The 18,196-nt window shown below is 34.2% G+C and overlaps 1 protein-coding gene across 1 annotated transcript; it reads right to left on the bottom strand.

Annotated features, from left to right (window-relative positions):
- Positions 1-1,873: 1,873 nt before the first annotated feature.
- LOC110619321 (probable inactive serine/threonine-protein kinase scy1) lies at positions 1,874-17,716 on the bottom strand. The gene is made up of 21 exons (XM_021762679.2): positions 17,395-17,716; positions 16,413-16,511; positions 16,031-16,185; positions 15,706-15,778; positions 15,438-15,560; positions 14,879-14,987; positions 11,658-11,737; positions 11,444-11,525; positions 10,416-10,555; positions 10,200-10,310; positions 9,984-10,100; positions 9,784-9,873; positions 6,573-6,626; positions 6,306-6,380; positions 6,115-6,190; positions 5,209-5,308; positions 5,002-5,071; positions 4,453-4,526; positions 3,654-3,763; positions 2,655-2,894; positions 1,874-2,333 (listed from the first exon to the last, which is right to left on the bottom strand). The coding sequence occupies exons 1-21, from the start codon at positions 17,518-17,520 to the stop codon at positions 2,065-2,067; spliced, it is 2,373 nt and encodes a 790-aa protein (XP_021618371.1). The 5' UTR covers positions 17,521-17,716; the 3' UTR covers positions 1,874-2,064.
- Positions 17,717-18,196: the final 480 nt, after the last annotated feature.

An 18,196-nucleotide genomic window follows, 5' to 3' on the forward strand; every position in this document is an offset into this window, starting at 1 on the left:
GTGATGAGAATCTGTCATTGGACTCTGAATATCTTAATCATAATACTTTGGGTTCTAAATTCTTTGCACATTCTTTCTGCCTATAGCATAATTTTTTTCTGCTCTCTGGAATAAGCATTTCTGTTTGTTGATTCCTTTTAAATTCTATAACTATAGAGCTGAATAAAAAGGTTTTTTTTTTTTGGGCAACATTGAAGATCGAGTTTCCTTCATTCTTTGTCGCTGCAATATGGAAAAATTGCAAATTGCGTCTTCAGTTTGCTATAGATGCAATGACGGTTCCCTGGTAAAAATCTTGTACTTTTATTATCTTAGTTTATTTCTAAAATGGTGCAGATGTATTCAGAAGACCCATAATTAGTTTAATTGTGATCAAAGACTAATGGAGCTGGTGCACAGTTTTCTTTGTTTTTTTTTTTTTTTAATAAGAGAAATACAAGCAAAAATGACTTTTTCTCATAATTAGGTCACGAATATTCAGTTTCACTCTAAAATTAATTCAGAGTTGAAGTGAATCACTTGTTTTGCATTGCCTAACACCCTCTTCGGATATGAGGTTGCTTATTTCTTTTGATTTTAGTTATTATTTTTTCTCCCCTCGTTTAGATTATTTTTTTATCACACACTCGTACCTTTCGTACTCTTCATTTGAAATTATTTATTTTGAAAAAAAAAATTTTAATAAATTTTTACAAAATTACTTAAACGTTCAATTTTTTTTTATAATGAAAATTTTTTAGATTAAAAGAAATTGATTTCTTCCATTTTAAATAAGATAATTGTAAAAACAAAAATTAATTCAATTGAATTCTTACAAAAAAAAATTATTCCAAAGAGAAGGATAATAAATTGTATTTCAGTGCAACTTATATATGGAGTGAAATGTGGCAATCAACATGGATCATCTCAGCTTTCTGGACCTTGTTAGAATTTGTGCTACTAGTCCTCATATGCCTTCTCTGGGCTCCATCGCATAACCCAGCAAGGTACTCTCTGAAACTTTGTCTTTCCTCCTGCAAAATGCTATTGCCCGACTTGTTCCGTAGCTTTTACTTCTCACTCGTAGTATACTATTAGCTGAAGTAAACCATATTCATCTAAACTGAAAATCCATTAATCGGACCACCTTTTAAGACTACGATGTGAAAGCAGTTAGGTTTCATGCGACGTATGTCTGTGTCTTATCTTTTTAAGACAAGTAGGACTTGAACTTCTATTTCAGTAGATGAGGTTGTTCAACTTTAAGGTATCTGGCAGTATCTTCATCTTCTTGCCACTCTTTGCTGTACACACACACACAATTTCCGAAGGAGAGTATTCCTGTGTTTGTGAGCGGAGTTCAGGTGGGTGAAGATTCAGCTGCCAAGCTGGAAAGAAAGGAAAGCAAGGTATCAACTGCTCCAAAGCAGTATTTACTTGGGCTTGGAGTTGGAGAGATCTTGATGAACACAAGAGAATTATGGTCCCTATCTCATCATTCTACTTAACCCCACTTCTTCCTCAACTTTATTCTTGCAAATTGCTGGGTTTTGCTGTAATTACGAAACAGCGGATCTGTAAAGAATATTGCATATCGTCCTGATTTTTTTTTTTTCTTAAAGAAAACATTCAGATGATGGCAATGGTGTATTGGATACATGCATAATCCCTGTTGAAGTTTTTTTAAAGCACATACATAAAAGATTAGTCACAATTGCAGAAGAAGTAACAAAACTTTCCATTCCTTTTACAAGACAAAAGTGACATTACATTCCAAGCATGTCTACTAGAACTTTGATTATGCTGATTCAAAATTGAAGTTGCCGCAGATACTAATTTATGCTACAAAACCATCTGGCATAGGCATACACCAGCTTCTTCAAAAGAAGAAACAGAGCAAAAGCAGTATTTTATAGAAAAGAATGATAACACAAATCAAATATGTTGGGAGAAAGTAGTAGATACAACTCAAGGTGATGGATTCAAGTATTTTAATGTGAAAACCAGCCACCAGTAAAGCAAAGAAAAATTTACAGATCTTGACCTTCCTCATCTTTTTTAGTTCTCTGACATTTACATTCCAGATTAAGTCCGGTTTATTCTTTGTGCGCCCAGTTTTGGAGCAGCAGGTTTAGCTCCTCGGCCTCTTCCAGCTGACAATGGTTTGGCTCTTGTAGCAGGTGGAGCAGCAGCAATGGCGGCCCAAGGATCATCATCATCATCAGTTGTCGATGCTGTTTTAACATTCAAGGGTTTTGATGCCGTTTTTGGAGCAGGGGCAGCAATGGAACCCCATAAATCATCATCCTCATCTTTTGGCACCTTTCCTGTATTTTTAGGTCGCAGACTTGTAGCTGAGAAGGGGATTAAACAAATACTCATTAAACAGACTTCTTAAACGTCTTTTCAAAGAATAAAATCTAAACAAAAGGAAAGGTAAAGGCATATATATAAAGAAACATGATACGGAAATATACCTAACATGACATCGTGCAGTCACACAAGAAAACATACTTTCAAAATTAAGATGCCTTGTTTTGGTACATATTATAGGCTCAGAAGTTAATCAAGGATTCAATATCCAGATCCAAGAATGCTCCTCATGGCTGAAACATTCAGTTTCGGACATTTATACTTGCTATTAATAACGATAATGATATTTATGATTTTATTACCTTGTGGCTTTGGTTGTGAAACTGGCTGTGAGACTGGCCGCTTTTGCGCGGCTTGAATATTTGCAAGAGCTGGAGATAGCTTTGGCTCTTCAAAAGGTTCAATATCATCCCAACCATCTTTTTCACTGTCTTGCTCTTCCTGAAATCCATTTTCAATTTCTCCCCAGCCGTCTGTTGAAGTAGGAGACAGAGATACTGGTTGATCGTATAATTTTGTGCTGGAATTTACACGGGCTGGTGCTGTGCTTGGAGTATCCATTGATTTGATTACAAAAGGAAACTCAACATCAGATACTAAACTGTTAAATAAAGACATGAACATAAAATTGGGCAGCGGTAATGATTAATGAACCTATCACCAATTTATCAGTAGAACCAATGATACTACATTAGTTTATTTTTTAAACTGAGATTTAAATCCTTCTACCAACTGTATCAGGGAAAAGGATGACCGAGTGCACGAAGCAATCCCACCTTTGTGGGCTCTGGAGAGAGTTGATGGACACAGCCTTCCCGGCTTCCCCTTGCTTTGTAGATGGGCTATATTCTATGGCTCCATGACCTCAGTTGCAAGTGGAGTAACTTCCACCAAAGCCACCCACCAAATACATCAGCAGCTCAAGTAAAATTCACCACTAAATGTTTTCTAGATTGCCCGTTTATCTAATTTCTTAATATATTACCAAATAATTGTCCCTCGTAATTATGGTATCAATTAGTTCTCTTCCAGAGCCCTAATCCTTCAGGGTCACAACAAATAGAGAGGAGATAAAATTTAAAATTTCCAGTTATCCAAATTCAACATCATATGATTTCTGAAGTATCTAATTCACAAAGCTTAGGCATGTACACTATGAAGAGACATCATTGTTCAAAATACATATTTGCCAGAGCAAAATTTCACAAGTGTTCCATCTTTGATTATTGATGACTAGATTATATAAGTTTTTCTTCTAGTTAGCACAAGGAATGTATTAAATGAGTAATCAAGATAAATACCTGAGCTGGCATTGGAGGCTGTAGAAGCTAGAGGTGCACCAGAATTTAAAGGAGGAAGTGAAGCTTGCTCAGATGGTTTACCCTTGAGGGTCAAGGAACTCATAGCCCATCTGCAAGATATATATATCTTCATCACAGACAAAAAGGAAATGAAGGGAACATGAAAAGAGTGCGAAAGAGAAATCCATTTGAAGTACAATAATACAAGCGCCACATGCTAAATAATGGAATTGTGGATCAAAGGAGCTGTAAATGAGAAATAACAAATAAAAGAATGAACAATATCCTACAACCACTTAAAATCAGTGACAAGTGAATTGGAAGACACGATAGAACTGCAAGTTGTCCATCTGAAAAGCAAGAGGATTGTTCACTCACGAAAAACTGAATTACCTTTCTGGAAAAGTTTTCCATAAGTAAACAGGACATATGCATTTAAATTCACCCACACACCAAAAGCAAAAGGGAAATTACTTGAAAAACAGGATGTCATTATAATTATTGTTTAAGAAAAATCAATTGATGTATAATGTAGTAAGCACTCTAAATTGCAATATATAAGATCCAAAACAAGATCTAAATCTCTACCCAAAGAGAAAAAGAAGAATACAACTTAAAATGCCGAGTAAAAGGGGGAAATTACAGAACAAGAAAAAAAATTAAAGCATACAATGGGTGAAATAAGTTTCAAAATATAGCTACCTGACTGGATACACTTACATATTTCATTTAGTTGGACCAGCATCAAGCAACTGCAATTCAATATATGCCAATAATAAAATGTCAAAAGTAAACTCACTCAAGTAGACTAGCATTTCCTGGCATTGATGAAAGCCCCATAGTTGCATCTGCAGTGGTATCTCCAGCAGAGGTCTATAAATAGCCCAGATGGGAGAAATCAATATACAGAATTGCAAATATGACTTCAACAAGTCTAAATCACATCCTGAACATTTAATATGCAAGTATATGACCATGAATATCATGGAGTAAGGAAGTAAAAGAAGAAAGGAAAAGGAAGCAGGACAATGCATTGGAAACCCATTCGTTCAGCTTACAAGATTATTCAAATACATGCTTAAGTTAAGTTCAAAAGTAGACTATTTTAACCAAAATGGTAAGAATATAATTTCCAGAGACCAAAAGGACTGTTAATAAATGACTGTTGAGTTATTACTGTAGCAAGTATACAATGCAGCTACAAAAAAAAAGCACAACTCCAAAAACTTGGCCCATTTCCTATCATGATTCACAACCTTCTCATCAAGTAGGTTTTGTACTAGAATCCCCACAAAATTCAGCCACAAGAATATATTGACACAGAAGCAACAAGAATTTAAGCACACACCTTCTCATGGTACTGCTTGAGTATTTGAACAAATTGATCAACAGCTTGAAATGCTTTTGATCGAATATCACTGTTCAAAAGAAAGAAAGGAAGAAAGAAAGAAAGAAAGGAAAACATTACATTTAATCTATATCAAGAGTAAACTAACAAAGTACAAATCCTCCAACCTAACAAGGAAACAAGTACAAATCACTCAGAAAATATGACCTGTCAGCATCAACAGTGAGTACAACAACATTGGGAAGAATTCGAATTGCAATCTCATTCATGTCATAATAAGAACTAGTGGCACACAAAGCCATTATTCCTGCCACATTCATATTTCATTTTCATTAGTATAACATTACGACCAAAAAGAAAAAAAAAATTACACCTTTCATGTATTTGTGCAAATTTGGGTTGTAATCCTAATCTTTTAATTTTGACACCTTGGGCCCAAATATCAGACACACTCCCAGGTGACCAACTATTTGCAAGAATTGAAGCAATGAAGCTTGGTTGGATCACCACCCTAACAGATCTACTTTGATGACTCTCTCATGGCAAAACCCAGAAAGGCTCTTGGAGTAACAGTGACCTCCCAACTGTCCCCTCTCTATATAATCACCAATGCTACTCTTAGTAAGTCAGAGGAGGCTTGGTGTTGGAGTTGGGAGGATTCAAGAAGACAAGAGAGAGATGCACAAAGGGGGTTAGGTGGGCTTCATTTGCTTAGGCAATCAGTGAAATTTCATTTGAGAGAGAGAGAGAGAGAGAGAGAGAGAGATGGATATGGGAGGGTGACAATGGTGAAGACAAGAGGGGGATGGTAGGTGAGAGAGAGACAGAGGGAGGGAGACAGAGAGAACACCAAACTGAAATATTTTAATTAAAATAATATTTCCTTAATTTCAATTTTGGCCAATTGATTAATTGGATAAATTGCAAGCACTTTCAGAAATTAGACCTAAATTACAAAAATTAAAAGATTCCTATGCAAATTTGCACAAAGGTTTGGACTTCTGGTTTAACTACACCCAAATTAAATTGGAAAAATATTAGAGTGAATCAATAATTAAATTATAGGACAGTGAACAAGGCCTCAAAAATGTTAAAAGTGGCTAATTCCTATACCCGCTCCTCTGGCAGGAGAAAAAGTATCACGCAGTGCACGGGCTGTAAAAGCATTAATTAATACTCTCTTCCTTGTCTGCATTGTAATTCAAACACATCAGATTATACTTTCACATGAAAGCATCTAATAAATCTGTTTATGAATAGTAATAAACACAAATTCCTAATTGTGACTATAAGTTCATAAATACCCCTTCATTTAGATAGCTTGCAATATTCCCTAGTAATATGGTTGTGTTTGTTCTAATTGCTGGCTCTTCATCAACCTGTGAAATATAAACATAAAAAAATCACAAATCACACAACTAAATGACCATAAACATATTCCATTAAAAATGAAAGGGAAAATGGGATCCTCAACTGCATCAAAGAATAACCAACTGTAAAATTCAACATAATAGTATTATAAACCAAATCAGACAGAATTCTGTTCTATTAACAAACAAATCATTAACTACCTGCAACTTCGAAAGATACTTCAATAAGGAGCCTGAAAAAGTACGTTGAGAAAGCTGCAATATTAGGTCAAGCAGAAGCAACACTTAGGATGAGTCAGCAACCACAATTAAATTATCTATCCGAGTATAAATAAACCTATGGAGACAGTGAACAATCAAATAACAGGAGCAATTTTTTTAATCATACATAATTTAAAAAATATTTTTAAAATCATGCAGATTCCGAAATATTTTCGGAACCTGTGTGTCAACTTAGCATTTTCGGCAGTCATACTGCCGAAGATGCTAGTTCGGCATTCGTGGTGCCGAAGAAAAGAGAGTTCGGCACCATGAGTGCCGAAGAACCGTGAATGAGGCTTGTTCGGCACTGATAGTGCCGAACAAGCCTTATTCGTGCCACGGGAGCAGATTGTTCTGCTCCCGTGGTTGCCAGCTTGGTCTTCGGCACTATAGGTGCCGAAGACCTCATGGCCAGCTTGCTCTTCGGCATTATAAGTGCCGAAAAGCTGCTGGCCATGCAAAAAAATATATATATATATATAATAAAACAATAATTTTAAATATTTTATTATTATTAATTTTATTATAATAAAAAAAATAATTTCAAAAAAATAACTTTATTATTTTCAAAAATTTAATTTTAAAAATTTAATTATAAATTATTTATTTTATTAATTTTACTAATTAATTTTTTGAAATTATTGATTGTATTATAATAAAATTAATATGAGTAATAAAATTATTTTTAATATTAATTAATTAAAAATTTTATTATTAATTAATTATTTTATTTTTAAAAATTATTTTATTTTTGCATGATTTAAAAAATTGCTCCGCCCCGTCTGTAATATTCGGCACCATTTAACTTTCAAATATAGTGCCGAAGATACGTTGTGCATGCATGGCTCATGCACAGCATGGCCAGCTTGCTCTTCGGCATTATAAGTGCCGAAGAGCTGCTGGCCATGCAAAAAAAAAAATATATATATATAATAAAACAATAATTTTAAATATTTTATTATTATTAATTTTATTATAATAAAAAAATAATTTCAAAAAAATAACTTTATTATTTTCAAAAATTTAATTTTAAAAATTTAATTATAAATTATTTATTTTATTAATTTTACTAATTAATTTTTTGAAATTATTGATTGTATTATAATAAAATTAATATGAGTAATAAAATTATTTTTAATATTAATTAATTAAAAATTTTTATTATTAATTAATTATTTTATTTTTAAAAATTATTTTATTTTTGCATGAATTAAAAAATTGCTCCGCCCCGTCTGCAATATTCGGCACCTGCGTTTATCCTGCTGTGCATGAGCCATGCATGCACAACGTATCTTCGGCACTATATTTGAAAGTTAAATGGTAATATGAATTTTTTTAAATAAAAAATATATATATTATCTTAATAATATAAAAATTAATTAAAAATATTTTATTATATTTTTATTAATTTTATTATAATACAAAAAATAAATATTTTATTACTTGTATTAATTTTATTATAATACAATAAATAATTTCAAAAAATTAATTAGTAAAATTAATAAAATAAATAATTTATAATTAAACTTTTAAAATTAAATTTTTTGAAATAAAATGTTATTTTTTTGAAATTTTTTTTATTATAATAAAATTAATAATAATAAAATATTTAAAATTATTATTTTATTATATAATTTTTTTTTTCATGGCCAGCAGCTCTTCGGCACTTATAATGCCGAAAAGCAAGCTGGCCATGAGATCTTCGGCACCTTTAGTGCCGAAGACCAAGCTGGCAATCACGGGAGCAAAACAATATGCTCCCGTGGCACGAATAATGCCGAACAAGCCTCATTCACGGTTCTTCGGCACTCATGGTGCCGAATTCTCTTTTCTTCGGCACCACGAATGCCGAACTAGCATCTTCGGCAGTCATACTGCCGAAGATGCTAGGTTGACACACAGGTTCCGAAAATATTTTCGGAGCCTGTATGATTTTAAAAATATTTTTTAAATTATGTATGATTTAAAAAATTGCTCCAAATAACAGCACAAGATGAAAGTATAAGATGAAGCATGATTAGTCAGTAAACACAGCAAGTTAACTCCAGGCAGATCTTCACCTAAGAAATACATTAAGAATAAGAGAAGTCAAAATGGACTACCAATTGGAAGTGAATTAGTTCAGAAGCCAATCAGCACACAAATTAGTTTCTCTATGAACTTGCAACACTTCACCTGTCAACCCAGTTGCATAATTGCATCAGCTACTAAAAGCATCAACCAAGTCTCCATTAGGATTATTTGGCTCAGTATTATACCACAATAACTTTCCTTGTCTTGGGACTCCAAGCTGGCACCATGCCCACACAGATACCCATAACTCTGGATGCATTGAAGAAGCAACACCAAAATTCTGAGCAAACCCTCCACCCAAACACCATCTTTACCCCCAAAGTAGATACCAGGTTGCTGCCTGTCTTCTTTCTACTTTTGATGCATTCCCGTGAGCCAGAAGGAGCATCCCAACCTCTCCTTCCTTTTTGGTCTAGAAAGGAGCATAAACCAAACATCTTTTCGCTTCTTGAGCCTCCCACACATAGCTCAGAATCAAAATGGCAGCATTTCTATTGAAGTTTCTTTCAGGGAAAATATGATAATTTCTCCACTTCCATGCTGGCCAGTATCTAAAGCTAAATTGAGATCACTCTCAATACCAGCTCCTGATATTAGCTATCCAATTCCCAATTACCCATTACTGAATATTATATCTCTTTCAACCATAGCCTGCCAAATTCCCTTGATCATAGGACAATTCCCTAATTTAACAAGTTATGACCAACCAATAACCTCCAAAGAATTTCTCTTCATCCATGCAACTAAATGCTACAAACATCGCCATAATCTCAGTGGATGCTCATCCTTAAGCCAAGAAGCTCTCAAAAAAACATAAAACAAAGCATGTGTTTGAACCCATCCACTACTTTGGACCATCTATCATCACATCAAACTTATTGAGTCATTATCAAATATTTAGAGACATTAATGAGCTAAAAACCAATAGAAAATGAAACAAATATACTAAATGTACAGATCGTACTATTGAAACAATATATACAAACAAAAAGAGCAACAAAGAAAAATAATAATAATAGGGATAAATTTGATAAATACTAAAGAAGATAAGATCCCACAGAAAAACTATCAAAAGTACCTTTGGTGCCAAAATAAGCATGGATTTTAACGTCAGTTCACGGAGGAAAGCTGATGTGTCGGAAAACCCAGTAGCAACATGAGGGTAAACCTAATAAAAGCAATACAATCAAACCATATGATAGTTTAGGAGCTCAACCAGCTAAAATTAACGAGTTTGATAAAAGCAAAGTCATTATCCTCTAGTAACTAACTGCTTACTTGCTCATCAACAACTTGTGCTGATAATGACTCTCCATATTGATCAATATGCTGTAAGAGACTAACTCGAATGGCACGATCATTTGAGGCAAACAGCTTGACAATTGTTGGCAATACCTAAAAAGGGAAAAAGAAATTGTAAAGGATTTGCACCAGTCAAAGAAAGTAATTAGTCAATAATGAGATCATACTATGCTTGAAAAGAAAGATGATGACCTTGATATTAAATTCTTCAGCTGGAAGCCAAGAACCCATTTTCAACAATGCTGTCAAAGCAGGGGCAGCAGCAGAACCAAATTCAAGGGCAGAAGCTAATAATGGAAGCAACTGCAAAATCGAGAATACGAATGACTGAATGGGAAAAGCATAGAGAAAAATATTCATATATAAATTAGAAAAATTCATATATAAATTAGAAATGAATTTTCACACCTTCTTTAGCACAATTTGGCGAGGAAGCTGCTCCGCTAAATTTGGAAGTTTACGGAAGAAGGTATCCTTCTCAACACTGTCTTTCAACGTGAGAATTTCCATGAAATGTATGGTGTCTACCAACTTATTCTGAAAGTATTCTGCTTAGTAACAAAAGAAAACAACAGCTCCAAGATGAAAGCCATGAAACCAGAAAAAAGAAGGTGGAAAAGAACAGAAAATCCAGAATCAAATGCTTGCGTACACATCTGAATTCACGAATTTCATTTAAGCAAGTCTAAAGATCTAAACGATCAAAGAGTAGATAGATGATAATAGATGCCTTCCTACAAATATCAGTAGCAAATAAAAAAGACTATAAAAGGGAGATGTCTAAAAAATAATCAATATCACTTTGTTACTAATAATGATAATCATATTTTCAAAGTTTGCCATTAAGGAGGCTTCAGTTATGTGAAAAGTAAATATCTGACAATCTAATGGTCTACCAGTTTCTTTCTGTGGCAGCAACATCACTCCCTTAAAACACTTACAAAAAACCAGTTGCGCATTTTCCTCCTGTTTCCAGGACCCAATTCTAAAAGGCCAAAATCCAGAATAGCAGCAAAAAATATAACTAGAAATGTTAAACACCCAAACCAACTAATCCTCATATCATCCATTTCTTTCACAATCAAAGTGAAAAATTATTGGTTTCAACAAAATATTGAGCAAAGATCTTCCGATTTAGTTTCAGTTAAGAAAGAGAGATAGTCTGGCAATAAATAACTTCTAAAAGTTTCACATTGTCCTACTGAAAACAAGTTGGATCCTTACTCGCCTAGAAAATAACATAGCAATCTACCATTCACACAATGAACAATGCCTTTGATCTTACAAATTACAGAATTATCCATATCAATAGTGAACGTAATGACAAGACCTAAAATACACAAACAAATGGACAAGAAGGCCCGTCTCCAGTAACTCTTACTGCTAATGAATTCCTACATGCACAAGAAATAAAATAAATCAAAATAAGAACTCACCACTATTTTCTATAAGCTTTGATGTATTCATCCTGCGGGAGGGCACAGAGCTCAGGAGGCGCTGGTAATCCTGAAGTAATGACTGAAGAAAACACAGATGCAAATGGAAATGAGTACTGAGATGAATCCAAAGCAACCTACAAAAAAAAAGTAAAATGCACAAACAAAAACCAAAAGAATCTAACAATATCATTGTTTCAAGTACAGATGGAACCTTTGGAATGGAAACAGTGTTGCGCAACTCCTCTGTTTTCCCCAGCTTAATACCAGAAAAGAGTTCATAAATGAAGCAACCTGCGAATTAAGTCCACAAGGAAAAGACATATTAGATTCTAATTATACCCTGCATGGCAAGACAATAAGAAAAAGAAACAACTTGGAAAATCTGTATTTGTTCCTCAAGTTTTGAGGAACTTTCCATCACTGTTCCAGCCATAATTCCAACATCCAAGAACTGAAATTAATTCAGTCCCACCAAATGAAATCTCAAGAAAAAGATGAAAGAATTTCAAGAGAGGAACCAAAAATTTAGGGAAGAAAGAAACATAAAGAGAAATAAACCAGCAATGGAAATTGAGAAAAGAATCAAATGTTTCCTTGATATTTTCAAGAATTTATCAACTAGTACAAAAAAAAAAATTTAGCCAGAGCTGAAATAGAAAAATGCAAATGGAAACCCTAAAAATTAGATGTGAGGGAGAGATTAGTTCAGAAGAGAAATAGGAATGAAAGAAAGAGTAAGAAAAGGTAGAAGAAATAGAGAGAAACATAGAGAAGATGAGAATTAGATAATTTGGGGGGGAAAATGAATAGAATCTTGATATTTCTTGAATTTCTTGGAAATTCAAGAAAGAAGGAAGATATTCAAGAAAGAGAGAGCAAAAGAAATTTGGGATTCAATAAGAAGATGAGGAGAAAGAAGAGGAACAAGAACAAGAAGAAGAACCTGGAATTTGGGGCATACGAATTGTAGGCTCTGATACCGACTGTTATAAAAGCACCAAATTTGCTGAAGGAGAGAAAGGAAAGGGGCAGAAAGAAGAGAAGCAGGGAGACGAAATAGAAGGAGAAGATCGAGGAAGGAGAGAAGAGGGAAAGAGAGAGAATTAAGAGAGAGTAATTGCTGTTTTATTAAATTCTCAATTGAATCCCATCAGTTACAATACTACCTCCTGTTTATACAGAATATTCCTCTATACACTTTTATTCTCCTTATTATTTTAACAGTTTGTTGCTTAGAGGGAGTTTGAACTGTAGCTTAGCATGAAGATTGCCTCAAGCAAGCACCAAAAGCATGCTTTGGTCGCTTTCACACTGCTGTCCAACAATTTGGCATGCTTTGAAGTTAAATAGATCATTCAGTAATGACAAATATTCTTCTCCTGGAAAACTATCTTTATGATAGTTTATGTTGATGATAATGTGATGGTCATGAATGCATTGTGCAACTTAGCAACCACCACGGTTTGTTGCTTAGGGGGAGTTTGAGCTCTAGATTAGAGTGAAGATTGTGCTAATCCCTTTATGGCCTGAAGCAATCACCAAGGGCATGCTTTGGTCTCTTTCACACTGTTGTCTAACAATTTGGCATGCTTTGAAGTGAAACAGATCATTCAATGTTTACAAAACATTCTTCTTATGGCAAAAGTATCTTTTTGATAGTTTATGTTGATGATAATGTCATAGCCGGTGACGATCATGAATGCATTGTCCAACTTAAACAACATCTCTCTAGTCATTACCAGACCAAAGACCTAGGAAAAGTGAAATACTTCCTAGGCATTGAGGTTGCACAATTTAGCAGTGATATTATCATTTCATAAAGGAAATATACAATTGCATATATTGGAAGAGGCTGGTAAGCCTATAGGGACTATAGTCCCTATGGATTCAAATGTTAAGTTTATTCCTGGAGGGGAGACTCTAAAGGACTCAGGTCCGTATCGAAGACTTGTTGGCAAGCTCAAGTATCTCACAATCGCACATCTCGATATCCCTTTTGTTGTCATTGTGGTTAGTCAATTCCACCAAGTGACTTGAGAAAGTTATTGTAATGCAATATTTCGCATACTAGGTATACTAAAGGAGCTCCAGGCCAATGTCTGTTGTATGAAGACAGGGTATGTACGAAGATCATTGGATATTCAAATGCAAATCGGACATGATTCCCTTCATAGAAAAGGTCAACTTCGGAGTATTGCATTCCAACCCGAAGTAATCTGATATCTTAAAAGAAGTAAGAAGTGAGATGTGGTAGCCAAATCTAGTGCAAAAAAAGAGAGTATGGGCCCTTGCTTTAATTACATGTGAGCTTATATGGTTAAAACAACTTCTTCAAGAATTAAAGTATGGAAGAGATAAAAAGATGAAATTGATTTGTGACAATTAAGTTGCACTCCATATTGCTTCAAATCCCGTGTTTAGTGAATGAATAAAGCACAAAGAGATAAATTGTCATTTTTAGACAAGATTTAGTCGGGGCATATTGCTACTAGTTATGTCGTTTCAAACAAACAATTAGCATACATTCTTGCAAAATCTCTTCGAGGGTCTAGAATTGATTACATTTATAACATAGAGCCTATAATATGTACCCTCCAGCTTGAGTGGGAGTGCTAAGAATCTAAAACAAGATTAGCAATCCCAATAAATTTATGCACTAGATTAGGAAGTAATTCCTCATACCAATGAGGAAGATTTTAGGCTTATAATTACATATATTTTTCTATTTACAGCTTTTGTAAAAATCTACTTAGAAGTTAGAACCCCATGGGCTTGAAGTAATAATCAAGCTAATTACTCTCATATTTCTTTTTCTCCCTATTTTCTCAAAGTTAAATAGCTATGATTGTGCAACCACATCCAAAGGATCAATTAACAAGGAGTTTTCAAGGATGATTTAAAAGCTAAGAGGAATTCCATAGGACTTCTTAGAGGATTGAAAAAATTGAAAAGAATTAAATTCATTTTTTAGTACCTCCAATCCTCCATCTTATGGGTGGAAAACAATACTCCCATGTACCACAACAACCACAACCATAAGTGACAAGAGTGTTTTACCATGAATAATAAAATGTTAAGTTACATGAATGTTCTCCAATCCCAAAGAAATTGATCATATGTCTCAAGGAATTTAATATTTGCATAATATTAAGTTAAGGTCATTTGTTATAGAATTGTCAAACAGTGTGATATATGTGGGTTCTACATCTCAGTGCTCATGTGGCAGCCCCATAGAACTCCAAAAAGGGCAGGAAAAGCCCTTTATATTAGCCGGCAGAAGGCGGGGGGAATAAGAAAACTCTAATGAAACACAATTGAACATGCATTATCTTTGCCCAACAAAATGTGTGAAAAGTAGCCATTTTAGTTTCATGGAACAAAATACTAAGCTCAGTTAGAGCCAAATGAAAAAGATGAGCTGCAGGGTCTTACCCAAACCCCAAGAATCAATGGCCCAAGGTGGAGATTTTCTGATTGCAACCCAGTCAGACTTGGCCAACTCCATTGGTTTGTATTGTAGCCCAACAAGCCATTCATATTGCTGATGGGAAAACAAACAACTAAATAGAATAAATGTGAAGCAAATGCACTCAATTCTTACTGAAGTGCCAAAGCTTAAAGAAATCCATACTCAACAATGCAGAATAGATAATAGTAAGAAATAGCATCCACCATCATAAAGAATCCAGCAGTTGAGTAAAAGAATAATGTGAAAACAATATATTAAGTGAAACATTTCAGTTACAAAAATAGGCTGCACAAAATAAGATGAGTTACTTTCAGTAGAGGGGGAATAAGGAAATCAAAGCCTAAACTGAACTAATGCAACTTAATTGGCAAGGAACAGAAATTATGATGTTCTGTACATAGTAATCAGGGACTATACTATTCATATTTTCTGCTTAGGTTGTAAATTCAAGATAACAGCACACGCATACAGGAACTAAAAAGAAATTGCAATGAATTGCTCACTCCCTAGCATGTGGATTACCAGCATTGATCCACTTGCAGTTTCATTATTCCCATCAAATTCAGATAAAACATCGAGAGCATGCAGCTTCCAGTCAAGAGTTGGTGTGACAACAACACTGGCCAAGCAAACATTGCCATGTACCTGTGGTTGAATCTGGTCAGTCAGAGAATGAACAAAAAAGAAAGAGAAAAAAAAAAAAGGAAAAAAAAATCCTAGAAGAAAAAACGTATAGGAAAAATTATTCCGTTACTCAATTTTGATCACTTAAGAAGTTGAGAAACCATACTAGTTTACAATCATTATTCAAAAAGCTCACAGCTTTAGCTATCTGGTGCAGCCCCCAAGCATAATACTCATCTCTGCCGACAAAATAATATCACAAGTAAAAAAAATGTAACCGACTGCATTAACTCAAACGTAAATTGGTGGAGTGGAATGGTTCCGTCAACTCTCTGCATACATTTTTGTGAAATAACCAGTGACTATTTATGACATAAGAACTTGGCAAAGAATGAGTGTAATGCATTAACTATATGCAAAACAAATAAAAATAGCATTGGGAAGTTGCATAACCAAAGGACTAAGCCTCAAGCAGATTACTGCACTTATACCTTTGTGTGCCTTCTAAACCTAGCTCCTTGATCTTCTCAGATAATGGCATAACGGGTTCCGTCACCATATACAAAGTAATCCTTGAGGTAGAAGAACTGTCTAAAGTTTCAACCTCAGTACTGTATAGAAATGATAGAATATTCGGATGCCTGACCTGAAAGGAGCAAGAGCAGCCTTTTATGCTCATTGTCACAATTCCTATAATTAGAAAGCCTACAGCTCTAGCACTCAAACACTATAATCCTCATCGAGGGAATAGGAATACAAATATTAGTTGAATAAATATTTTATCAGAACCTTCAAAAAGAAGTTATTAAAAATAACTAAAGAAGAAATTCCAGTTTCTGCCAAATGAATCTCGCAGAAACCATGGCTGCTTACAGTGCGAAGGCGTTTGACACCATTCCGACCAGCTGCTAGATGTCCATCCTGAGCATTACTTCCAGAAAGAGAAAATATTGAGACTGGAGATCCATCATCCTGAAAGTTAAACCAACAAGCACAATTATGTCAACTTTGATGAAGAAAAGAAAAAGGGAAAATATTGTGATATACAAGCTCGTTATTCAGAACTTTTAGATTGAGAAAAAAAATCCTCCAAATTCACAAATGGTATGCCCAGATAAAATACTCTTCTCATGGTCACAACAAGGTAGTGCCTGTGTAGACAAACAAAGCATTTCTAGTCACAATTGTTGTTGTCTTTCTACGTAAATAACATAAATGTTGACTTGAAATTAAAAAAAAAAAAAAAAAAAGGAAAAAAGCAGAACATGACAAACCGCATGCAATTAAGTCCTAAATTACTAAATGATTAACCCAAAAGTTGGCGCAGGGAACAGGACAGCACCGAAAATCAATGACGTGATTATCCAAAAATAAGAAAAAGCCATTTAAAATACACAACCCTCGTTCAATAATAAACTAAACCACATTCCTTTTGCCCATGAAAGCTCTCAATCGGGGGATGGAAGTAAAATCATTAAAAGCATTTAATGAATATCCTCATATACCATGACAAAGCAGCAGAAGGGGTAAAGAAGATTTAACACATGTTACTGTGTGAACAATGAAAATAGCCATAACTTGAAGTAGCATTTGTGTGTAGACATTATTAGTTAATAGCAAAGCAGCAGAGGTCAAAGGCAACCAATTCTCAGCTGCAAATATATGAAGTAGTACATTCCAGTTGTTTTAGTGAAGCCTCACTTACACCTATTTGAACCTAGTATTTTACGACAACGATCTTAAGCTTCTATACCATAATGGACACAAACTAGAACCTGAATTGCGAATGAAGGAACAAAATCACAAATCCTGTCACCTCTAATTGAATAATGATAGAACAGAAACGTAGAATTACCTTAGAGGTGCCACGATGATGAGTCCAGGAGCCCCAAGCGGAGGGGTAAGGTTCGCCGATATAGTAAGGGAGATCCTTAAGTCCAGTACCAGATCCACCCACCACTCCCTTCAAAAATTTAAACATATTGCCCCTGTTCTTCTATACTAGGATTGAGAATACACAAACACAGAGGAATTGGCGATCCGCTAATCGGAATTGATGTGATTGGATCTCAGAAAAACTGAGAATTGAGATTGTAAAAGCATGTAGAATGCAGCGTCGGAGAGAAATAGTTGGGCTGTTTTCGGTTTCATCATGTTGGTGTACTTGGGCTAAATAACATTGATCATTTTCATGCTTATGAGGGCCGCTTAGGCTAGCTATAATCCAATACTATTAAAAATTAACTCATTAAATATTTAAATTAAATTAAAAATGTTATTAAACACCTAAAGTAATAATTAAATATGTATTAGCCATAACTTATGACTTGAAATTTTATTGATTGTGTTAAATTTTTTATTTCATTTTGTTAAATACAATAATGTTCTATTTTTATGAAAATTCAATTAGTAAAAAGTTAGAATATAGTCAACGATAAATTAGATTATTTTTTCTAATTAATTTCAAATAGCATAAAAGGGTAAGTGTGTATTTAGTAAATCCTATAGCTCATCTTAATTTAGGCATGTCAGTGGATCTTAATTCTGTTTGGTTTTTGGGCCACCAAATCTTCATTCAAATACTAGTTAGACTCAAGTGAAGGTGCTCTCAGTCGGTTTTGTGTAATAAAGGATAGAAGAAATATTATCAGGTCCTT

Source organism: Manihot esculenta, chromosome 7, assembly GCF_001659605.2.
Source record: "Manihot esculenta cultivar AM560-2 chromosome 7, M.esculenta_v8, whole genome shotgun sequence".
Classification (NCBI taxonomy): Eukaryota; Viridiplantae; Streptophyta; class Magnoliopsida; order Malpighiales; family Euphorbiaceae; genus Manihot; species Manihot esculenta.

Bases quoted from the DNA above. Each gene is read 5' to 3' on its own strand.
- LOC110619321 (XM_021762679.2), bottom strand. From the start codon at position 17,520: ATGTTTAAATTTTTGAAGGGAGTGGTGGGTGGATCTGGTACTGGACTT. The intron at 11,526-11,657 runs GTTCCATCTGTA...TGTTTTCTTCAG, and splicing joins ACACTGTTTCCATTCCAAAG to TCATTACTTCAGGATTACCA. The intron at 2,334-2,654 runs GTAATAAAATCA...TCCCCTTCTCAG, and splicing joins TTCACAACCAAAGCCACAAG to CTACAAGTCTGCGACCTAAA.